Source organism: Alligator mississippiensis, chromosome 1, assembly GCF_030867095.1.
Source record: "Alligator mississippiensis isolate rAllMis1 chromosome 1, rAllMis1, whole genome shotgun sequence".
NCBI lineage: Eukaryota > Metazoa > Chordata > Crocodylia > Alligatoridae > Alligator > Alligator mississippiensis.
The window spans coordinates 217,576,798-217,602,204 of NC_081824.1; the positions used below are offsets into that span (position 1 = coordinate 217,576,798).

At 44.0% G+C, this 25,407-nt stretch overlaps 1 protein-coding gene across 1 annotated transcript in view; it reads right to left on the minus strand.

The window, feature by feature from the left end:
* Positions 1 to 335: 335 nt before the first annotated feature.
* The window catches only part of PROKR1 (prokineticin receptor 1), a 29,943-nt gene continuing 4,871 nt past the window's right edge, over positions 336 to 25,407 (minus strand). The window contains exons 2-3 of the mRNA XM_059720088.1: positions 6,888 to 7,555; positions 336 to 2,355 (exon numbers count right to left, since the gene is read on the minus strand). Of these exons, the coding sequence (XP_059576071.1) occupies positions 1,659 to 2,355; positions 6,888 to 7,552 (1,362 nt within the window). The 5' untranslated portion in view covers positions 7,553 to 7,555 and the 3' untranslated portion in view covers positions 336 to 1,658. The remainder of the gene's footprint in view (positions 2,356 to 6,887; positions 7,556 to 25,407) is intronic.

Here is a 25,407-nt window from a genome sequence, read left to right on the forward strand (position 1 = left end):
TACCCCTTTTCCTTTCACATTTCTATGTAGGTCAGTGAAACAAATAGGTTTAATACATTTTTGATGCACAAACTGTTCTCTAAAAAGAGACTTTAATAATTTTTTAGCCTCCAAGGGTGTGAGTATAGTTGTTAGGTCCCCCTCAGTACTTTATGCATTACAAGCAGATAATTATAGGAAGATTTGAATGTATTCATCCCATTACACACAATTGCTCTTTACTACTAAAATGGGCCAATTCACACAGTAGTCATTTGTTTGATGTAAGAAAAGAAAAGAGAAAAAAAAAGATGGGGAATAAAAACAAAATCCTTGAAAATAATTTTGAATGCTGCTTTTAGGTTCCCACACGTATCATTTTATTAATTAAGAGGGATTTCTGCTCAATTTAAATTTACAAAGAAACAAATTATTTACAAAAGTAAATTACTTCAAAAGCAGGCAGTATCACACATTTAAAAATGAGAAGCGTTTGGTAGTGCAGTAGAAAAGCCTCAATTTTAGGACATGAACATTCATCAAATTTCATAATTGTGGACTTAAATGAGCATACTTTACTGACATTACCACCTGTTTAAAACACAGTTATCAGTTGAAAGACACACCAATCCTAGGGGGGCACATAATCAGAATAAGCGAGGTGGAATTAGTGGAGATTCACGCAATATTCACTGAGCTATGTTGTACAGTTGTTCTAGGTTTAAATGGATACCAAGTGAAAATCAAACAGCAAATCAATGACTACTGAAAGCCTGTTCAGTCTGTCATGCCCACTGTAGAGCTAAAATTCCCTCCCTATACAAAGGACTACCATAAGGTTTCCACATTATTTGTCCCACTTTAATATGTTTGTGGGGTATACATGGACTTTATATGATGCCTGGCCCTTAGGTGATACCTGGGCCTTATGCACATTCTCTTTTCAGGTACATAATAGTAAATTACTGGCAATATTTCCCATACAATTCGAGAAGGATGGAGCCAGAGTTCTGTATAGGTTATCACACTAAAGGATCTGGGGTCTATTCTAGACTAAGAAGCAGTATTCATATCTGTATAGAAAACTGGCCAGGGAACAGGGTAGCATTCTATGGAGACAATGACACGCTGAAATGTCACTTGCTTTCTAGGACTTGGGTGTGTAAGAAAGTGCTATACAGCAGCATAGAGTTTCTTGTCACCAAAGTAGTATGTTTGGTTGCAAAAAGGAAATGGGAGAAGAAAAAGACCTTTCAAGCCAAGGGTCTTCCTCCAGAGAAGGAAAAAAAGGTCAGTCCCTAAGGCAAGGAGAAAAGGGGAGAATTGTTGATGTCATTTCTGAGATAGAGTCTTGCACCCAGATAACACCACTCAGCTCTTCCACGGAGCTTTCCGTCCCTAAATCTTAAGGGCTTTAACAAAGGAAAATCAGTATCGTTATCCCTGTTTTGCAGAAGAGAAAGGTGAGGCAGAGTCAATATGATCAGCACATGGTCATACATCTGTTCAACAACGTAGTTGGAAAGAGATCTGTGATCTATTGAATCCTCATCCAGAGCTCTCTGCAGTGGTAGGTATCAACACAAAAACTGGGAGAGATGCTTTTTGAGGTAAAATACTAACTCACCTCCCCACCTCCCTCCCCCAGGGATGCACATGTCACGACAACCAAACTTCAATTACTTTAGTCTTATGCAGTCAACCTCTTCTGTGACTGGTGTTGCATTGGTTTTGCTGTCTAGATCTACACTGGATTTGCTCCCATTATAGGTGGACCTCCACCTGAGTAACATAATCTTCTTGAAATACTTCATGGTGTTGTTTTTGACAGTTACAAAACACATGGTGTTAATCATACTGTTGCTCATGGCAATGCACTCAACTATGTAAAAGGCTGTGAGATAATGCTTCTGTTTCACAAAGATCGTGGGGAAAAAGTCACGGACAATTGTGAATCCATAGAAAGGAGCCCAGCAGAGGACATAGGCTGTTAGGATGCACATGAGCACCATGACAGTTTTTCTTCTGCAGCGAAGCCTCTTCCTGATCTGTTCGGTCTGAAAGCCTGGTACAGTCTTAAACCAAAGCTCTCGGGAGATTCTGGCATAACACAGGGTCATTGTAATCACAGGTCCAACAAACTCAATACCGAAGATGAAAAGGAAGTAGGATTTATAATACATTTGTTGGTCAACTGGCCAAATTTGGCCGCAAAAAAATTTCTTCTGATTTTTTACTGTGAATAACACAATTTCAGTAGCAAAATATGCAGATGGTATAGCAATGAGTATGGAGACGATCCAAACCAAGGCTATGAGAAAGGTTGCTGTTTGGTAATTCATACGTGGTTTCAGTGGGTGGACGATAGCCAGATACCTACAAAAGATAAAGAAGTGCATTCAAAAGGAAGTCAGGGAGCCTTAGTAATCAAAACACATTCCTAGTTACAAGCAGGCTGACTGACTTAACAGGGAACAGAAAATGTCACTGTTTCAAAAAGGAGAGCTTGATAGAAATGTGGTTATTTCAGAAAAAGCGATGATAAAGAGATTAAAAAAAAAACAGTCAGAAATAATAGTCTAAAGCAGGGGGCCTGCACCTATGGTCTGTGTGCCAGATCGAGCCCATGTAATCAGATCTGGCCCGTGGCTGTAGAGTTTTGGTGGCATTTGGTGGCAGGTGGCTTTGGCTGCAGACACTCTCCCCATGCTGCTATGAGGACAAGCACCAGCTGTAGGTGCTTTTCCTATGCCACCACAGGGGTGAGTGATAGCCTCATCTTAGCACCCACCTACCTGCCTCTGACCCAGAATGGGTCATTCTGGCCTGCAGCTGGCAAAGTTTGCCTGCCCCTGGTCTGCAGGTTGACTCTAAAGCCAGATGAATAATCTAAAATCCATACTGGAGCACTTGAATGAGCACTTTAGTCCTGACTATCCAGTTGCATGCTTAGCTTAAGGCTACGTCTATGTGAAAAATATATTGTGCTCACCAACGGTACCCTCAGGAAGGTGAGATTGGTCTATGTGTGCTGCTTCCTTCACTGGGAGGAGTGTTGCTATGTCCATGGTAAGGCTAATTTGTTCTGAATAGTTCCAAATATTTTAAAGGCTGAGGATGCTTTCATGTTATTGAGAAACGGCTGCATAGCCAGCATCTGGCAAGTCATCTTAACATGCATTGTTGTTCTGCAGGTAGTGAGACTGCTGGTAACTGTTTTAAATGTTTTCTACCCATTTCTCTGCCACGCTACTTGCCCTGATGACAGCTGCTGGCACTCATTAAGAGTGACTAGAAAACTGTAATCAATGTACTGCTGCCATCTACTACACCAACATTTAACAAAAACGTAAGGAGAAACCTTAGTACTTTCTATGCAAAATTGACAGATTACTATTGATTCAATCAAGTTAAATATGCACAAGAGGCCATATTATGTGATTGGTTTTTATGCAGTCCTTGATGAAAAAATGTGCGTAATTGAAAGCATGACCTTGCACAAGAATATTAGGTTTTCAGGCTAAATATATTGATGTAAAATACATATATCTTCCAAAACTATGTATAGAGGTGTACATTTTTTTTATTCATTAAAGGGGTTTCTGCTTGCATGTAACATGTTTTCTTGCATGCCACATCCCTCTGTCTGTTTGAGGAAGGCAGAATGAAAGTTCTGGGAATATCCTTTTTTTTTCTTAACAGCACAGGCTCAGCATAAGTCACTTACTTTCTAGCTACAAATTCAGAACAACAGTATTAACCCTATCAAAGCCACTGCTGAATTGGCAGCAGCTTTTGGCAGCTCAGTTAAAAGCTGCTGTCAATTCAGTCGCAGCAGTGATGGGGCTAAAACTAATTGGGATCCTGAAGTTTACACTCTGCCCCTCTCTCTTGGGCTGGGAGAGAAGCACAGCCTATGGCAGCTATATTACAACATCTCAATGCTTCAATTTCAGCCTGGAAATTAACTTCCTCACTTGCACCCCAATTTGGACGGCTGCTTTTTGGGGAAAAGATGCATGTGGTATCTAAGTAGATAGGGTATATGATACCTCATATTCTGAAACAGAACTTCAGTTGGCTTCTTATCAAGATGACCATAATATTTTTAATGGTTAAGGCCAGATACATGATGGAACAATATAGCAATGCAGCAAAATTTACAAATGCCTCTGTCTTAGTCAAAAGAGTAGCAACTCTCAGTATAAGTCAGAAGTTCACAGTTCAACAAACAAACAATAAAGCAGACAAACACAAGTCTAGCTTTTCAGATGTAGCTGAAGAATACCTGGAAGAGCTGAAGAAAATAAGTAAAGAAAGGTTTGAATCTACCTTCCTGTCCTCATCCTCTTGGAACCAGACTGAACCAGAGCAGCCTCCAGGTTGCTTTAACTTGCCTAACTGGTTTTGGACCCCATGGGCCATGATGGCAGTTAGAGTTTACAAAGTTATAAGAATATAATGCCTCCTTTTTTCCAGTCCTGTCTTCTGCGCTGGTTTTGTATTACTACTTGATAGAAATAGATACAGAAGCCCCATTACAGAGTTCTGTCTATGGCCAGTTGAGTTGGTTTTAAGGTATCAATGTACCACTCCTTGAATTCTTCCCATCTGTTATCCCATAGATAATGTAATGAACTCCAAATTAGCCACAAAAGTCAACATTTTGCATTGTCAAATCCGTGAGACTTTCCAAGAAACAGAGCACTAAGGATTTTAATATTTGTATTGCCTGTATCTTATTGCAGAGCTGTTTTCCTGAAATATAATTTTTTCCCCAAATAGCATGTTATATTAGTATAAGCATCTTCAGCTCGTGTATCATATAATTATCTGTGTTCTCAGATGAACAGAACTAGCAAAGTCTGCAGCAGAATATTGGAAACTTATTTTTTTCTGTTAACAATTTGGAGCAACACAAATATGGATATGCATCATCTCAACCAGAGGAATAACCAGAAGGGGCTTGTTAATTGCTTTGGGGACAATAGCACTTTTAGCTATTTTTCTTTAAATTCATGCAAATCAGGTTTTATATAAAATCTATGCCTTAGGATTTGCTCATAACAACATCTTTCCTTATTCGTTTCCAGTATTGTTTTAGTTAGGAGATAGCCTGGGAGATATCATGCAAATCTCTAGTCTTTCAGTAGGCATAGGGACTGGATGACAAACATTGCTTTTACAGTCTGAGAGTATGCTTGCATGTGGCTCATGGCTGGAGGAGAAGACTTAATAGCTCTTTCCAAACAGTTTGTTATAGTTTGAATATAAATAGTAGAAAAACAATAATATGTACAAGATAATGAAGAAAAATCCAGGACCAGATCCTCAGCTAGTGTACCGAAATGACATTGGAGCCATACTGGTTTACACCAGCTGAGGATTCGGCTTGTAGAAGCTGGTGTTCCTTCTGCTTATATTATTGCTCTAGCTTCTACAGAAGTTATTAGAAAGATTATCATTGATTTCACTGGAGGCTGCCTCAGCACTGCTTTAACCATATCTACACCAAAGTCAGTGTAGTTAAACTGGTGTGAAAGAAGAATCTGGCTCCAGCACTAGACAAGTGAAATTAAGGAGAGGAACAATATAGCTAATAATTGTCCTAGGTCCTCAAAGGAAGTCATGTGACATTATGATGTATGGGTGGCCAGTCATTTAGTTCTTCCTATAAACAATCTTTTCTCTCCTACTTTCAGCGGGCCAAGAATATCAAACGTAAAAGCTGGGCACCTTTACCTCAATACTTTTTTGGTATACAGGTGGAAGGAAAGAATAAAAGTCAATGACTATTTTTAAAATGCCTTCAGGAAGTTCAAGTCATACAAAGGTCTCAGTGCCACGGACTAAGGAAACAGTCTGATGTCTGAGCGTAAAGAGATGCCTGTCATCTCAGGACACAAGGGAAATGGGGCTTAAACTGATAATGTTTTAATTTTGTTGTGAAAATGCAGGAGTCTCTGGCCTGTTCACCTCAGATCCCACAAGACCTTCAGATCACAGATCATGTGGGAAACTTGTTGTTATATACAGTGCAAACTGCAGCAGTACGTGAAGAGGTGAGAAGAGGAGACTGTTACCAAATGTTTTGGTCCAACTTGGGTGTATATACGTAAGGCATAAAAGGTGTATTTAAACACCCAGCTGAGAGCTCGCTGAAAAGTAGTTTATTAGGTGCTAGCTGCATGAGCTCAGAGGATCTGGCTAGAAAATGTTTGGAAACTATATTGAGGTTTTGTCATTTGTTTTCACATAATATTGGAACAGCAATTAGGCCCTTTGAATTTTTTTGCACAGAGAGAGTCTCAATGGTTAAGGTCTCACCAGGTGAGTATTCTAATCACCAAGCTATGAAGTTGGGTTCAATGGATATTGAATTATTCATATAAAATATACAGCTCCAAAAAGAGAGCTTGAGAGGGAAGCTGCCTCTATAGTTCAATGATTTAGACTTTCCAAATAGATAGGGATATGAGCCTGAGCGTCTTGTGTCCCTAGAACAGCCTCATGACTGGACTGTAGACTATTTGGGGGGGTGGGGGGGGCTGTCTTTCTTTTCTTCTCACTCTCTTTCTGTCTTCTCTCAGCCTAGAAATTCCATTTGGATCCTGAGGAAGTTTTCACTAAAACAGACACATTTCTGGGAAGAGTGATGGTTTCAATGATTTTGCATTTTCTGACAAAAAAAATATTTTGTTGGCAAATCCCCAGCCATCAACAATGCTTAGCACACTGTGGGATAAAATGCTTAAGTAACCTGATAATACAGAGTACCTGAAAATTACAAGTCCCTTTCTTGTCTATCAGACCACTTACTTAGGTGGCAACCAGGTTTGAAAGCACTGGTGTGCAAATTCCTGGTTTTCTCTCACCTTACAGATAGAACATCCCATTCTTCTGCTTACCTGTCTACGGCTATGGCCAGAAGAGCATTAGTAGAGACATAAAGGGAGACAGTGCGCAGGTAATTGACGGAGGCACAGAGCACGTGGCCATGTTCCCAGGACAGCTGCCTTACCACGTAGTAATCCATCTCAAAGGGGCAGCAGACGATGGCCACGATGAAGTCAGAGATCGCCAGGTTGGCAATGAGGAGGTTAGTAAGGTTACGCAACTTCTTGTAGCGAGCTAGTGCAGCGATGAAGATGAAGTTGCCGATGCCACAGACCAACATGATGCCAATGAGAGCTACCCCAATCACGATCTTGGCTGCAAAGAAGGTGCGGGTTTTGGTCATGTCATCCTCATCGTCCATGGGCAGGTCATAATCACTGTAGCTGAAATTGAAAGGGAAGGACAAATTTCGAAAGGAGGCAAAGTCACTCCTGTGGAGGTTGTAGATGGCAGCAAAGTTGATATTCTGGGTGGCATTGGGGTTACGTTCTTCTTGCCCCATGGTGTTGCCTCTTCTGTTTCTATGCAAGTGACTCTTCTGAGCTTTGAGTTCTATGTAGTAATCACTCAGGGTATTGGGAAGGAGCTGGTAGAGAAGTTCACTTGATGCTTTCTCCAAACAGCAAATCACCTTGTCATTGATACCATGAAGCTGTAGAGCAATGGCTTCATTCATCACCTTGTATTAAAACAAAAGAGGGAGGGAAAATATATATAGAGCGAGCGAGAAATAGAGAACAATTGCAGAGCTCTTGGGCAAGTGTCATCTCTCCTGTTGCACTGCTATTCTCTCCTTTAGTGACAGAAGCTGTGCATGTGGGATCTACACAGGAGAGCAAATACCTACCATGGAAAAATACTGTTATTGTAAAATCCCCTGTGAACTCTTACTGCAGATTGGATTTTTAATTTAATTGAGCAGAGCCACTGGATTGACCAAGCAGTTGCATTCTGTGGGTTGGATTTCTGTTTACCGCACAGTCTGCAATGTCATGTGGGAGGAGTGTGAAATCTTTTCACCTGACTGTCCGCAGCACAGTCAGACCTGAGAGGGCACAAGCAGTTTGGAGGATGTGGCACCTAAATGGAGTGAGAAGCATGAATAGTGCCTTATAGACAAAGCCTTCCTCTTCTGCAATGCGTTCTTGACAGAGCCACATTGCAGGCTGACAAGCAAGAAGAACTGCATAGCTGGCTCCTAAATACATTAACTAATTAAATTAGAGGTGCAAGGAGTCTTGAGAAGTGTTGACACCACACCCATAAATTTCCTTTTGGCAATAATAAATTGGCTGCATGGGGCCAAGTCCTCAGCTAGAATGAATTGTTGCGACTCCTCTGATATTCAGTGACCAGTTTGCACCACCTGAGGATTTGGTCCCTTGAAACTGAACAGGAACCTTAGTACACAGACGTGACTCTCTTTAGAAACAAAAGGATGCTTATGAAAGTAGAAACTTTCTGTATGTGAAAAGAGAACTTCTTCTGACTTGAAGAACAAGTGCCTGCAATTGTGAAAGGGGAGGGGGAGGGAGGAGAATGACGCACTTTATTTGACTCTCTATTCTCATTTCTAAAAAAATATACTAAAAACAGAAGCAATAATTCTCTTCACTGAAAAAGTGCATCACTTTGTCTATTTTGCTCCCACTCTCTTTGTTTTTTTTCTGGGCACTGAAGTGCAACAGTGATGTTCTCCTACCTCCTGTGACCTCATTGATGAAAGTGATCCAGACCTCAGGTTTATCATCACTAAGATACACTCACAGCTGCACAGACAGCTACACAAAGTACTGGGAGGAAATCAGGAAGAGTAAAATATTGGGTCCCCCACAATGTCAAATGCTTTGGCTATAAATGACAATCTCCAAAAAGGAGCTGTCCTAATCCCAAACTTTGTTTTCCGAGACACAGCCTTGCAGCCAACGAGGACAATTTGCAAAATAAACTCTCATGCAAAACTTCTATTTCCAAGTGCACTTCAGCTAGGAGAGGTGCATTGACATGCACCATCTAAAAGGATAGAGGCCACATACGGAAACTAGAGGATAATTAAAAACAGCCCACCACACCACACAATGCCCCACACAGCAGCCACTTGGAAACATATACGTTGCCTCTCCCTCCCTTCACAACAAACAGATTCAAAGGAAATCTTTGCATGCAAAATTCACATGTCCCTGAATTGCCATGCTTTTACAAAGTAAGGATGCATAGTTCCAACAGGCAAATAGCAGAGGGAATAACAAAACCAAACCAAATCAAACCAAACCAGAAATAATGGTACCTGTGGCAGAGTTCATCTTCCTTATGGTCTCTGTCTTTCAGGAGGTAACCTGTAGGGTTACACCCTGTGAATACACTGCTGTCAGCAGTGCTCACAGGGATCACTAGAGACGTAGCTGGGATGGTTAAATTAATGACACTATTGCCAGAGCAGGAATAGCATGTCTTGCCGGGGAACTCAAACAGGATCAGAACTCCGTTGTCTGCATGCCTGCATCTAAAGCCTTTTCTCAGTAGGAGGCACCTTGCTGTTGGCCATGCATATGTAATTTTAAAGAGGCAGTACATGATGGATGGTACCACACCCCCTGTTTAACTGGAAGATCCCTAATGCACTGAACACATGCACTGTTCTTGTCACCAGATTCAGAGCAGAGGAGTCTGTTACAGCCTTGGTCATTGCTTGCTGCCTGATCTCTATATGTATTAGTCAGTGATTACTTATACTAGGTATGAAATGAGGGCAGGATCCAACCCCATGGGAAGGGACCCCAGAGACAGCTATTTAAATTCTGACTTCCCAACCGATTGCCTAGGCATGATTTTTGGTTGCAGACATTGGAAGGTCAACTTAGCATTATTGGGACACAGCCAGAGCTGGGCAGCCCCTTCAGCAGCTGTTCTGCTGTCTGCAGTTCAGCAGCTGTGGGGAGGAGCAGAAATGATTTACATTGCCTATTCACTAGCTGAAAAGGGGTGAAAGCCTACCTGCAGCCGATGATCAGCTCCATTCTCCTATGATTCTGCTCAGCCTTTTCAGTCCTCTATTGTGAGATGTGGCAAAGAGAACCTGAATTATATTCCATTGAGAATATGACAGAGTAATGAATAGAGAAATTAGGTTCCATAGCAGCATAAGACAATGAACTCTTAGCCATCTTTCTGAAGAATTTGTGAAGTCACCACAAATTTGGGTTAAAAACAGTACAACCCTTGGATTTGACAGTCAGTTGGAAATTCTGGGATAGCTACATCCAAATTTTGGGGGAAAAAACATTTTAAAATTTTCCAGTATCTAATCAAATAATCCAAATGATATCAAACTTTTAAGAGACAAACCCAATAGTTCATTAAGACTAAGTGTACAATATCTCAATTTCACATAGAGATATATGAATAATGGACTTTATGGCTCAAAGACCAAACCAAAAATTTAAAAAATCAGAACAAGTTTTTGGTTTGGTTTTACCTGAAATGAAAAATCTTTCATTTTTTTTCCTTCAGAAAGACAGAAAAATAAGAAAAATGGAGTTTCTAGGTTTCTTTTTTAGTTTTAACTTTTTTTTCTTTAATTAGATTAATTTGGAAACAAAACAAACATTTTGAAGTGAAAAGTTGAAATGCTTTAGCACTTTAAAGATATCAAAATAGAATGTGTCCATTTTTCCAAAATTTGTTGTGTGAACCTATTCACCAAATTTGATCCAAATTTGCAGGTAGTTTTTGTCCCCCAAAATGGCTTTTTCCTGTGAATTGACTTTTTGGCTTAAAAATGTCATCCCATTTTAATGTCAGGTTGTCTGCAGAGAGGAAACACTAGGAAGAAGACAAAGTAGAACTTTTGAAAATTTTATGTAAGTTGCGATTCCCTGGGAAATTAATCACCATCTGAAGGATATTTTTGCAAATTTTAAAGATTTCCACAAAAAGTACCAAGTTGATTATCACAGATGTTTTTAAAACAAAAGTATGAGGACTTGAATAGGTAACCAAGACCAACACAAGTCCTGTTGATAATCTGTGATATTTCCTACCTTCCTACAGCCTTTGCAGGTATAGAAGTGCATTGCAATAAAGACTGAGTGAAGAAGGAAGAGAAAATGCCAGTAGTTGGAATTGTGAGGGAAACCTAGCTTAGGTTATGCAGACCCCTATTTGCCTATGCAGCACTGGCATCAGGATATGGAGAGGAGCTTCTGTGGGGGAGGGTGGTTTGTTCTCAGAGATGCTTTCAGTTTTCTAGGAGGGAGGAAGCATGCAGCATGCAAATGTGCTTTCCCACTTGCACAGTTTCAGTCCCACTACCACAAGTCTGTGCATTCTCCAACTGCGTATGAAGGAGGCACATCAGGCCCCTGTGGAGGAGTATGAAGGTTGCATGGAGCTAGTGATGACATAGAAATCCCATTAAAATCGTAGGGAGTGTGGGCTGTGCATTTCACAGTGCACATGCAGGCACTGGGCTTCTGTGGGAGCTCCTCAGTGCTCAGCCATCAGTTATTTCAGGAACTAGAGATTTTCATTAACTAAACTGTGTTTGGAAGAGCTTAGCTTTGAAAATGTGTCTGTGACAGTGTTCAGGAAGGGAAACTGTTTTGCAGAAAATGCAGCATTTTGTGTAAGTATAAAGCCTACCTGGCAAATACAGCCTTCTTTCTAATACTCAGAGCAGCAAGTCAAAAGCACATGAATGATTTGCTATGATTAATATGCTGAAAACATGCGACTATGATGAGATCAGATGTGCTGTCCTTGTCATACACTAGGTCACAAAATACCAGCAGCTGAATGAAGGTAGAGAGAAACAATACAAATTTGCAATGCTCAGTGAAACAAGACATAAAATATCCTTGGAATAGGAAATAGAAGTCTTTGTTCTCTCTACGAAAAACTGTTCATGGATAAAGAACTCTTGGGGCACGTCTAGACGAGCATGCATGTGCCTCTTGCCCCATCTCAAACCCCTTTGAGATGGGGCAAGAGGCATGTGCGGGAACGAAAAAATGTTCCCTGCACTGCAAACCTGCAGCACGGGGAGAAAATTAGACCCCTGGATGCTGCTTCAGTACCAGGGCTCCAGTGCTGGTAAGTAAGGGGTCAGGGGGACTGGAAGAGGGGGGAGGGGACTATTGAGGGGGGGGCTCCCACTGGCCCTGCCTACTCCCTCAGCCCCCTCCATCCCTGCCCTGTCTTTTTTTTTAAAGTGATAGTGCCTTGGGTTGAGGGGGCATCCATGGGGGCCTGGGGGTACAAGTGGGAGGGTGGGGCTGGGTGAGGCAGGCATTGGGGGGGCTGCAGCAGCTGGTGGGGAATGCCAGGTGGGGCAGCAATTGGGGGGCTGGGGTGGGGCAGGTGGGCCTTGCAGGGGGGATGGTAGCCCCTGTGGGGGCCATTTGGCCCTTGGGGGGCCGTAGCCCCTGTTGGGGGGCCATATCTCCTGTGTGGGGGCTGTAGCCCCTATGTGGGGACCATAGCCCCTGTGGGAGGGCAGCAAAATATATATATTCATGTATTCATGAATTCATGAAACACGTATTTAGAGTTTACTTCATTATTATGATAGAGACACTGGTAGGCTTCCACATTGCTTTAACACTAGATATATCAATAAAACATTGCCCAACTGATTGCTGTCTCTGTCTCTCTCTCTCTCTTTATAGTGGTCTTTTGTTTTAATTAGGGGGAGGAACATGGATTTTGGGGTATTTTAAAGAGTGACTCTGGGATTTTTTTTACCAGGGATTTTTCAGCTTTCAAACAGGGAACACCAGAATTGCTGCTAGGGAGGCCAGTGGCAGGACCCTGCCTACTTAGAGCTGACAACTTGGTCCCAGCTGGCTGTGGCTGACCTCCTGGCCAGATGGGGCCAGGAGGACATGCTTTGACAGTTCAAAGCTGGCCACCACACCTGGAACATCTTCTGGATGATAGCTGCCCAGATGGCCAGGCAGGGGATACACATGGCAATAGTGCCGCACGAAGGCCAGCTCTGCAGCCACAGCCCACTGGCAGCTGGCCCAGAGGGGCAGATGCCTCTACTGGCTGTGCAGTCCTCATCTGCGTCTGGCAGGTGCACAGCAGGTCACAGCCAGGCAGCAGCCCCCACTGCCAGACTGCTGCAGTGGGTAGAGGGGCAGGGAACTCTCAGGGCTGCTTCAGCAGTCCAGCTGGCACAAGGGGTAGTGTCCCCAGGTACCAATTGACTGGGCCCCAGAAGCTCCTGAGAGCTGGTAGCCCTGAGCTACAGGGATGTATTTCCATAAATAACTGGTTGGATTGTGCTCAACAAGTAGTCATTAATGGCTCTGTGTCTAGTTGTGAGTGGGATTCCCTAGGGAGTCTATGAACTTCACTTCACCAACCTCCTAGATAAAGAAACTCATGGACTCAATATAGACATTGGATTTATGACGCACTATAACCTGCCAGACATCTGACTCCCCAGGTACCTCTCCACTTTTACCTGCTACACCCTGCTCCCCCATGCCCCAGCCTGTCCCTCACCCCCTGACACCTCAATTTAAATTTTCACTGACTGGCTTTCTTGCCTGCATTGCATGCCAGCCTCTGGCTTCTTCACTATTCCTTCCATCCAGGAAAAGCAGGGGGCTTTCCCAGTGTGGGTGAGATCTTGGTCCACCCACTTATTCCTGATCCAAACACCTGCCCCTCTTTCACCACACCCTGATGGAAAACCAATTCAGATGTTTCTAAGCTGGGAGGCTGCCCATTTAGGCCCCTGATGACTAGGGATGACATCCATTCCTCAGCTCCATACCTCCCCAAATACTGCAGCCCATGCCTCACAGATGGTATCCCAGGCAGCTAGGCTCACCTGAAGCCTCACTACTCCACTGCAACCAGCAAGCCTCAGGCCTCTCAAAGATCTTACAGGTCTGGGCTTTCCCTAGCCAGGACTGTGCATGCGTGTGGTAGATGGAGGTTATAAGGTGCCTCCTTACCTGCCTTTCTCCAGGGAGGTTTGCGGTCCTGGCATTTCTTGGGGGCTGCAGTACCACTGGCAGTCCCACCAGACCTCCCGACCCTGGCAGGATGCAGTTTTAGGTCATGTCCAGGACCTGGGGCATCCTCCTTCCCCATAGCCCATACCTGCAAGTACATCCTGGCATGGGAGCTCAGCAGGATGATGTTCTTCTCATGCTGGCTGGTGATTCAGTGAGTGCCCCCTCCAGCTCTGAGAGCAGGGCATTAAATGCTTAATAAAAAATAAAAATGGAAAATAGGTGCAGATGGAGTGAGGAGGGTGACACACACTCTATCTGTACGTGTAGCTTGGGGAACCTCAGCAGTGGGAGGTTCACCTTCAGGAACACCAGCTGCTCCACCAAACCAGGATCCAAGCAGGTGCAGTGGGGTGTCACAACATCCCCAGCAATGCTGAACAACCTCTTGCTCAGAACAGTGGTCGGTGGACAGGATAGGTGTTCCCAGGCAACCATTGCCAGATCCTGTCACATCTGGATGAGGCTTGCCCAGTAGGCCAAGGGGCCTCAGACCAGTGGCTCCACATCCTTGGTGAGATGGGTAGCCACCAAGACCTTGGTTCTACCTGCCGCATGCTGGGGTCTGGTGCCTCTGGACCCGAACATGGAATCCATGCCCTTGGCCCACATTGGCAGTGCCTGTGGGGGAGGAGACTGGCTGGTGGATGGAGTGCTGGCATGGCACAGTGGTTCCCCCTCTTCCATGTCCCCCCACCTCTGCCCTTCTGGCTCCCTGGCCCTGTTCACCAGCACCTCCATCCAGCGATCTAGGGTTTTGCAGGTGCACACACTCCCCTTCACCCTTGGGTTGCATGTGACCATCAGCACATGGACTGTACTGGACTGCAATGGATCCAGCCAATCCTTGATGCCCTCCTTCAGCCACTTCACCAGTGCCTGCACATCTGGTGACAGCAGCTTGCCTCAGCCAGGAACGTCAGTCCCCTGGAACTTCTCTATTTGGTTCTGAAGCTCCCTCACTATGGGGATCACCTGGCTAAGGAGAACATTGCCAGTGCTGAGGCTCTTGGTGGTCTCGAGGAATGGCTTGAGAACTACCAAGATCTGGGAGATGGTATCCTGCTCTGTTTTGTTAAGGGGGCCACTGATCCCAATCTCCCCAAGCAAAGCCATCTCATGGATGGCCTTCTGTTGCTCAACCAGCCTTTTGAGCATCAGCTTTGTGGAGTTCCACCGAGTCTCCACATCCTGCATGATTTTGTGCTGTAGGATGCTCAGCTCTGCCTGTTTGTCTTGCAGCATCTTGCCCTGCTTGATGCTCCAGTGGAAGTATCCTGCCACCTTCCTGCATTTTTAAATGAGCTGACTGGTTGTGACAGTGCCCTCACTGGCAGCCCTGTCCCCTTCCAAGGTGTTCCTGACTATAAGGTGGAACTTGTGTGCCACACAGCAGATGCCAACCAAGTTGACATCATAGACTGCCTTGACCATATTGGCTCTGTTGTTGGTGACCATGAACCCACAGGTGATCTCAACCTGCCCAATGAACCACTCCTGCATCATGCGGTTCATGATTCCCATGATCTGTGTCTCCGTTTGAAGGAGAGCCCACTGATGGCCTGACTGATCACACCAGTGCCCTGCGAGGGAGAGGCAGGCATAATCCCCACCCCAGCTGCTCCAGATGTCCAAGGTGAAGTGTAAGGCCACCTGTGGACCTGCCTCTCTCAAGTACTCCCTGCATGCCTCATACAGGGAGGGTACCACCGTCCTGATGAAGGTGGTGCATGCGGGCACTTGGTAGGATGGGGCCATGAGTGCCACAAGTTGCCTGAACCCTGGCTGCTGTACTTAGGAGAATAACTGGCCATCCAGAACAAGCATCTCTCCAGTGCTCTGGGTGACCTTGCTCACCTTTAGAACATGCCCCCTTTTGTCCCCACCTTTCCCCCACTGGTCCAGGGTGACCTGCCTCTGTTTCTGGGTGAAGGGAGTTTTGGAGTGAGTGGGGGACTTCCCTTTGGGCACACTCCCACCAGTGCCAGGCTGAGGAGGAGCAAGGGCCAGAGGGTGGTACCTCCTGATCAGCATCCCCGGGGTGCTGAAGTGTTTCTCATCCTTGGCCTGGCTGGTCTTGCATTGGCAGTGCAGACAGATAGCATAATTGGGATCACCTGTCACCTCAAAATGATCCTACACTACACTACCCTCTCACTCCTGGGGTGTAGGTGTGGATCCTGCCTTATTCCCCTCCTCAGCAGGCAGAGGCACAACAGGAGGAGCTGACTCAGCTGAGCTACTTGCCTCCACAACCTCAACTTCTTCTGAAGTGCCTTCCAGAGAAGGAGACCTGGCTCTAGGGGAACTTTGATGGGTGTGGAGCACAAACTCAGATTCCCCCTTGTTCCCCAGAATTTCCCTGGCTATGGCACTGAGCTCCCCTGGTTCCAGATCCAGCTCCTCTGGCACTGGAAGGCTCATGCTGGGAGACTATCTTGCTGGTGGTGCTGGGAGTTATTATTATTGCTGGTGCTAGTAGAGGTTGGGCAGGTGCAGACACTGCTCCCACCTCCTTGCTGCCACTAGCAGCAGAAGCCTCATGCCTTCTAGGCAAGAGGTTGCATCTAAGTTTAGGGTAGGGTGGGGTTGGGGGAACTTACAGCTCTCCCTCTCACTCCCCTGCCAGAACACCTGGCACCTGGCTTTCCAGCATACTTCATAATGTTTGCTGTGCTGGATAGAGTGTGTGTGTGTGTGTAAAATATCTTGTATGCTTTTAATATATGTGTGTGTGTAATATATCTTCTCTGTGCAATATATCTTTTATCTGTTTAATATGTCTGTGTGTATGTGTGTGTAATATATCTTCTATGTGTTTACTGTATCTTCTATCTGCTTCTTCTATCTGTAATATATTGGAAAAGTGTATCCAATCTTTTTCAAAAAGAGAGACTAGCAAGAGACTGACTAGGAAGCCAGTCACTGCAGCCAGCCACTACCTTTCACACGCTGTTGCTTTTAGACAGACAGCTCACAAAAGGCAGAGAAAGGCTTCACACAGAGGCTTATATGCTGTTTCTCCATCTCTCCACCAGAGCATTGGGACTGGAAGGGACCTCAGGGACAGATTGCAGACACTGGCCAGCTACAGATGTCCATATCAGAGCAATTCTCCCCCCTGCCTCTTTCCTCTCTCTCTTCTGAGTTTCTGTTTTCCCACAAGCCCACCTCCAAAACATTCTGAAACATCCAAAATGTTTTGAATGGTTTTGTATCATTTTGGAGATGTTTTGGAGCCATCCATTTCATTTGGAATTCAGTGTTTCAGGTGCCGAAATGGGCCAAAACACCTCCAAAGCAAAATGGCTGCCAAAATTTTGCACAGCACTACTAATTTCCTATGATCCTGATCCTAGAAGATGCAAAAATATGCTTTGCTGTACCAGAAGAACATAATTGTTAAATGATCAATCCACTTAGGGCAAAGTTTTGAACCACTTGCTTTAATGTGCTGCCCCAGTGAATAGAGTAGAACTTGTCAAAAAGTGACTATTCTACCTATTTGCAGGCCTTACTTTGTATAAATAAAATAACTTCTATCCCATCATGTGATGTTCCTATTTTCAGCCTTCTCAGACCCTTTCAGCTTTCTCAGCATGCAGACTTATATAGACTTACTGTCAGTTAACAGGCACCACTTTGGCACCATTTCTAAATGGGGACCAGGGCATCTCAGGACAAGAGAAGAACAGAGTGATAAACTACAAGGACAGCAAATATCCCTGATAAGAACAAAACAGTGGAAAGTATCACCAAATCATTAGAACTTCACCTTTCAAGCTTTTGGAGATTTATAAGTGGGGAATGAAACATGGGGTGATCACACAGTGAAATCACAAGCTGTGTAACTGAACTATATTGTGTAACAATCAGGTTACAGTGACAAAGTAAGTTTAAGAACTTTCTGCCAAGAAGCCTTCTCTTCTCTTTCTCCTTTTCCTTCATCATTGTATGGGGTCACACAACAAAAAGAGCCAATTTTGCTCAGCTGAGGTGTTCTGTAGAAGTACTTTCCACTGACTATGAACTGGGAAAGATATTTGCAAATTAAGTTTGTAATTCCAGATGGCATAAACGATTCTTCTTCTAGGGCTCCCCCAGAATGATAGAATATGTAGCATTGCAGTGAAAGTCCCATTTGAGGGACTATGAACCATTTTTTATCTCACTTTAATACTGCTCCAATACCCATAAAATCATTAAAGTTTTTAAACATAGTGTTTAAATATTAAAGGATAGAGCTTTTAGTCTTCTGAATATGTCAAGGATAGGATTCTAATTTCTTACTTAGTAAATTCCAGCTTTCATAATTTGTTTACTCTGGTGGATAGAGTCCTCACAAGGCTAATGTATTACTTCAGCCCTACAGTGAAGGACTTAAATTGTGAATAGGTCTTGTACTCATCTTTCCCGTATGGGAGGAATGATGCAAGGTGCTTCATTGGCTTCCAGCTTGATTTATATGACTAAGGTTCTGCAATCCAAGCTTGTGCCTTATCCCTAAATGGGTATGCAAGAGAGGAGGATTCCAAAAGACCCTTCTCCATCCTTGTAACACTGGCCCCTGGCCAGATACAGTACAGGCCTTGCACTCATTTAATTTCCAGCCACCTAGACAGAGGCAGGTTTGTGGCTCTCTGTTTCTCTCTCTAGAGCAGAGGGTATACAGCAGAAGGGAACATATGCTCCCACCTCCTCATCCATCCTTGAAAAGAAGAGGAGAGGAAGCCTTGGCCAAGAAGACATTTTTTTGTGGAGCACCAATGCACTATTAATTGGGTACCCAATATTTTTCTGAGTAATGCAAAACCCATTTTCTATAGATTGACTAAGATCTATCCCATGGTAAGAAATTTCAGTCAATACTGACTGACTTAAGATGAATTCAGGAAATAGATAAAAGGTAGAGCTGGAAGGAAAACTCTTTTCTTTTTCTCATTAAAATGTTTACAATTTCTTATTTTTTTCTGTCCTAAATTGAGAGAAAAATGTGCCACAACTCTGAAAATGTTTGTGAAGGGAAAAAAGACAAAGAGCTTGTTGATTGCAGTGTTTCATGCTGGTAACTTCAACATGTGTTTTAATTCAGAATGTCTCTATAGATTTTTGTAACAAGCTGAAATTTCTAAAGGAAGTCACTCATACTTAGAGTCACTCATACTCTCCCCACCCTTCATAGAGTCATAGAAAATTAGGGTTAGAAGGGACTTCAGGAGGTCATCTAGTCCAGCCCCCTACTCAAAGCAAGACCACCCCCAGCTATATCATTCCATTCAGGGCTTTGTCAAGCCAAGCCTTAAAAACCTCCAAGAAGTAGGATTCCACCACCTCTAGGTAACCCAATCCAGTGCTTACCCGCCCTCCTAGTGAGAACATTTTTCCTAATATCCAACCTAAACCTCCCTTGCTGCAACTTGAGACCATTGCTCCCTGTTCTGTCATCTGCCACTACTAAGAACAGTCTAGCTCCATCCTTTTTGGAACCACCCTTCAGGTAGTTTAAGGCTGCTGGTAAATCTCCCCTCAGTCTTCTCTTTTCCAAGCTAAAGAAGCCCAGCTCCCTCAGTCTCTCATCAGAACTCACATACATCAGGTCCCTACCCATTTTTGTTGCTCCCCCTCTGGACTCTCTATAACTTGTCCACATCCTTTCTATAGTGGGAGCCCCAAACTGGACACAGTACTGCAGATGTAGCCTCACCAGTGCAGAATAGAGGGGAATAATTACTTCCCTTGATCTGCTGGCAACAATCCGACCAATGCAGGCCAGTATGCTGTTAGCCTTCTTGGCAACAAGGACACACTGGTGACCCATATCCATCTTCTTGTCCACTGTAACCCCCAGGTCCTTTTCTGCTTACCTGCTGCTTAGCCAATCAGTCCCCAGGCTATAGCAGTGCATGGGATTGTTCTATCCTAAGTGCAATACTTTGTGTTTGTTTTTGTTGAACCTCCTGAAATTACTTTTGGTCTAATCGTCCAATTTGTCTCAGTCACTCAGTCACTGCCCTACCGTCCAGCATATCTATTACTCCCACTGCTTGGTGTCATCTGCAAACTTGCTGAGGGTGCAATCCATCCCATCTTTTAGATTGTTAATGAAGATATTCAACAAAACCAGCCCCAGGACTGACCCCTGGGGCACTCAACTTGATATTGGCTGCCAACTAGACATTGAGACATTGATCACTACCCATTGAGCCTGGTGATCCAGGCAACTTTCTATCCACCTTACAGTCCATTCATTTAACCCATAATTCCTCAGAGTGCTTGCAAGAATGCTGTGGGGGACCATATCAAAGCCTTTCTAAAGTGAAGGTATATCATGTCCACTGCTTTCTCCGCATCCACAGAGCCAGTTATCTCATCATAGAAGGCAGTCATATTGGTTAGGCATGACTTGCCCTTGGTGAATCCATGCTAACCGTTTCTGATCAGATCACTTTCTTCTCCTCTAAGTGCTTAGAAATGGAATCCTTGAGGATCTGCTACATGATTGTTCCTGGGCCTGAGGTGAGGCTGATTCATCTGTAGTTCCCTGGATCCTGCTTCATCCTTTTCTTAAAGATGAGCACTATATTTGTCCTTTTCCAATTGTTCAGGCACCCTCCTTCCCCCCACCCCTGCCAATCAACACAAGTTTGAAAAGATAATGACTAGTGGCTCTGAAATCACATCAGCCAACTCCATCAGCACCCTCAACATGGTGAAGAAGCCCCTCATCTTGGATTTGAGTACAAGGCGGGGCAGGGGAAGGTTGGTGGGAGGAGAGCAGGAGGCTGCTGCAGCTCCCACTGTAGCCCCAACCTAGGCTTGGGGTTGGAGTCAGAGCCACAGCAGCCAGCTGCCCTGCCTCCACTTGACCCCTCCATCACCTCTGCCTCCCTGCCAGCCCTCTACCTGCTGCGTGGCTGGGCTGAGGCTGGAGCTACCTTATGCTCCATGTGCCCAACAAGAATGGGGCCAAAGCCATGCCAGAAGGTAATCAGTTGGGGGTGGAGGGAGAAGCAGAGGCTGTGAGGGGGGTGGAGGCAGGGTGGCAGAGGTGCAAGGGGAACAGAAGCTGTGGTGGGTAGAGGCTATGGGAGGAAGGGGGGTGGGGGGAAAGAGGCAGTGCGGTGTATGTGCCAAGGGAACAGGAACTGGTGAGGCAGGCAGCAGAGAGGACAGACAGTGGTGTTGCAAAGGGTGGGGATTAGGCTGCTTCCTCCCCACCATCTGTCCCTGCACTGCCACCCACGCTGCTGCTGCTTTCCCTTCCATAGAGGTCAGGGTGGGCGGGGAAGATGAATTTAAGATGACTGTCCAATAATTACATTTTATATATGGAACTACTTTCTTTCTATCTATCTATCTATCTATCTATCTATCTATCTATCTATCTATCTATCAAATTATTGGGGAGTCATCTGAATTTCAAATTTATCTTGGATTGTGGCAGTGCAGGGACAGGGTGTGTCTATACATGCCCCTGACTGCACAGGTGGTGCTTTAGCAAGTACTAAATGACTGTGCAGTACCTGCTGGTACTGTGCAACTCCAGCAGCCAACCCTACCTATGTCACCATAGTGATGAGCTATGGTGATGTAGCTTGTTGCTTATGGTGATGCAGTGACATCATAACGGTTAGTGCCCGTCAGTGCTATGTCACTATTGCTCATCGCTACGGTGATGTAATGTCTTGTGTAGATGTTTCCACACTAACTTATTTTTCTGTTGTTCTCTTTCTAAGAGTGTTCCAACCAATTTAAGACATATATATATATATATATATATATATATATATATATATCTCATACCAACTACTAAACATCTTTTATTTCCATAATATATATCTCTGGATATTCCTTCTCCAGGATTTAGATTTAAATACCCCAATCTAGATTTTAACATTGCATTTGCATTCCTTTTTTTATTTTTGGCTTACTAATACTGTAATTCAATTTCTCTGATTTTAGAAGCCTTTGATTCTGAACTATATCAGGCCTGTCTCTCCCTTACTATGGAGCCAGATTTTAAGGAGTCCACATTCTTCAGCTAAAAGCCTAATTTGAAGTGGCCAGATTTTCAGACACATTTACCATACTGCTCTTATTGCTTATGATGGGAGCTGTTGGCTACACACTACTTTTGGACATCTAGTTGCTTTTTAATTAAAGTGCTTAAAAAAATAATTCTTCTGAAAATCTCCCACTTATTTGAGTACCTATATGTTAGTGTCTGGAAGCTGAGGCTTCTTGAAAATCTGGCTTTTACAGTTTTCTACTATGATCCTACTTTATCTTTTACTTGTCCAACTTACCCATGCCTTTGAGAAAATGCTATTCTGAAGCCTTGTGGATTTCTATTCTGATCTCTACTTTTTTTTAGCTACTTTTACTATTCAATTAAATCGATTCCTTATTATTTTTCCTATTTCCATTTGCTCTTGGAGGTGAAATTCTGGCCCCGGTGAGGTCAGCAGGAGTTTTGTATTACATTCCAATCAAGGCTAAATTTCAGCCTGTAAATTTACCTCAACTATAATTCCTCTAAGTATCCCCCTTTTCTAGAATGCCTAGACCAATAATTATAGCTAAAGAAGACTCTTCCTTTCCACATTTATACCACTTCTTCTAAACCCGTTTAATATCGAATCATACAACATAATGTAATACTCATAATGCATGTTTCACTTTAGGTAACATAAAAGGTAAAGAGCAAGTAGTTTCATAGTCTGAGCCATCCTTCTGCATTACTTAATTAGCTTGTAATTTATATGGAATTTAGGGATCATCCAATGTGAAATAGCAATTTAAGAAAGGGATTAATGTTCTGTGCAAGTCCTACTGAAAGCAAAAATCTTGGCTAACATTTCTGTGTTGTTTTAACAAACACAGATGCAACAGAATGGTGTCTAATAGCAGTTTCGTCTGAAGCTCATCAAAGCATGAAACCCCAATTTTGGTACCAGCATGAGTCATGAAAGGCTGCTATAATCACATCTCATTTTTTACATGAAAAGATTTCATAACTTCTTTGATATGGCATCCAGACTATAGAGCTAAGTCAACTGCTCTTCACAATAGCCTTTGATGTCTAAGGCTATACAGTTGGAATTCCTGAAAGATCTCTGAAAAATGACTAAGGTGCAAATCCAGATGAAGAATTGGATCTGTGATAACATTGAAAATCGATATACCTGATGCATAGGTTTCATGCTTCTGTGGATCCAAAGTTGGATCCACAAACTTGAGGTAGGAATTCAGGATTCCCTATACAATGTACAAGAAGAAGTGGTCTATCATTTTTTTTATTTATTCATGCAGTTTAGATGCTGCCTTTCTCAACAAAAGTTCAGGATAGCTTCCAGTAACAGAACCACAAGCAATATCTCAGCCTAGCTTTGCTAAATGCTTGCCCAGATAGGAAGATCTTACACCACTTCCTAAAGATATCTGGGCTCAGGCTCTGGCAGGCCTCAAGAGGGAGTGAGGTTCCAGAGCTGTGAAGCAATTGCCAGGAATGACCTTTTGCATATTTTTTCCAAGTGGACTTGATGATGCTTACAGAAGGTTGCTCATGGTTAACCTTAGGGATTGCAGTGGGGAGTAAGGAAGAACAAGGTCCCTTCAGTACGTAGGGCCCAGACCATTTAGGGACATATATAAGTCAAAACCAGCCCCCTGAATTGTGCCTGGAAAGTTATTGGAAGCTAATGCAGATGTTGGAGGATTGGAGTTATGTGCTTCTGGTGAACCACCTCTGTTAGAGGAAGGGTCACCATGTTCTGCACTAGCTGCAGCTTCCAGACAGTTTTCAAGGGAAGCTCTATGTAGTGGGATCCAGAAACTGAGAACGCTAAACAGATGTAGTTACCAGGGAAAAGCTCAAGATAAAGATGGGTTTTAAATCCCACCCCTTTCCTAGTCTTATGCAACCAAGAGATGCCTCCCTCTTACTCAGGATCTACTTCCTGGAACCATTTCTTGAAGTTAGGCACCTGAACCTCTTCTTTAAAAAAAGAAAACATTAAAAGTATTTTCTTTTAAAACACATCTGCTGTGATAGAAATGTTCCTCCTCTAAGCAACTGCTCAAAGTTTAGAGCACTTAGCTAGGATGTGGGAGACCTGGGTTCTGTTCCCTCCACTGCATTTTTCCCAGTCTGCTAGGCCTGTCCTGAGACTACTGACCATAGGAGCTTCTCAAATAAAAGCGGTGGCAGAATGCCTTGTTTTTGGATCCTGATAGGGTTTAGGTATGAGATAAGGGCCAAGTTGCTCAGCTTTGTGTTGGCCAAAGACAATTTGGTTCATGTACAGAAGTGCAACTTTATGCATCTGGGGAACTCTAATGTTGAACACTGAGTCACCTTCACTGCCTTAGGGGTAAAGAGCAGCTGAGTTGGTCTTCAGAACTGCAGCTTTGCACACCTGTCTAAATTCCTCCTCAATCCCACTTTAACAGGGAACCCTAGCCCTGTTACCAGAAAGCAGGCTGGCCCCTTTAAGACCAGAACTTTTCAGGCACAGCCGGCTGGCAGGATAGGAGTTAAAAGTTGAGCCTTGTTGGTTAGTTGGGTGAGTAAAACAGGGCAGGCTAAAACTATAATAACCCTGGGCTGAGCTGGCTATAGAGGGTTTTTGGGTGCAGAGGGGATGGACTCCAGATGACTCCCAGAGAAGCTGTGGCAGCCCCACAAGAAGGAGCACAGCAGATGGTGGGAAGCAGAAGCACAGCGCCATGGAAGCTGTGAGCTGGCAGGCTGCCTTCCTTAACTTTATCTTTGTTATAGCTCATGGGCTTACTGTTTGTTTTTGATTGGTAGCCCGGTGGTTTGTGGTTGAGGCTGTAGGGAAGGAAGAGACCTCATTAGTGCCTTGGGGTGCAGTCATAAAAGGCCAAAGGGCCCAGTGCACTAGTGGGCTCAACTATATAGGGCCAGGGGCCCAGAGCTGGCTGCAGGAAAATAGGACTTTGAAGCTGGGTCCTAGTGGGCAGATCTAGGCTTGTAGCCCAAGCTATAAAAAAGGGGCCAAGCCTGAGGAGGCAGAAGACCAAACAACTCAGCACCCAGAGGCACTGTGTGAAGTGGGGAGGAGGGGGCAGAAGGCCTGGTGAAGGAGCTAGAGCCTCAGAGTCGAACCATACCCACTGGGTTTAGGCTGGTAGGCTTAGCTAGAGAAAGATGGGGGTGAGAAGCCCGTGGTGGCTGAGAACCCCAACATAGAAGTACAAACAACATCTGTGAGGCATGGTGCATGCATAGGGGAGTTCAGAGCATGCAAGGACAGCCCTAGTCATCGGGGCGTACAATGAGTAGTCCTCCTCTTGTAAGAACAACTAAACAATATTTACATCAAGACATGGCAGGTGAGTAAAGGCGGGATATAGTACAAAACATAGTGAAGTATTAAAGGACTTCAAGGGTGCCCCTCATAGGCCACTAAAATGCCGCTGGGGATGGCAAACTTTTACACCCACCTTAGATGTCTTTGGCCCCTTTTGGATGTTACCA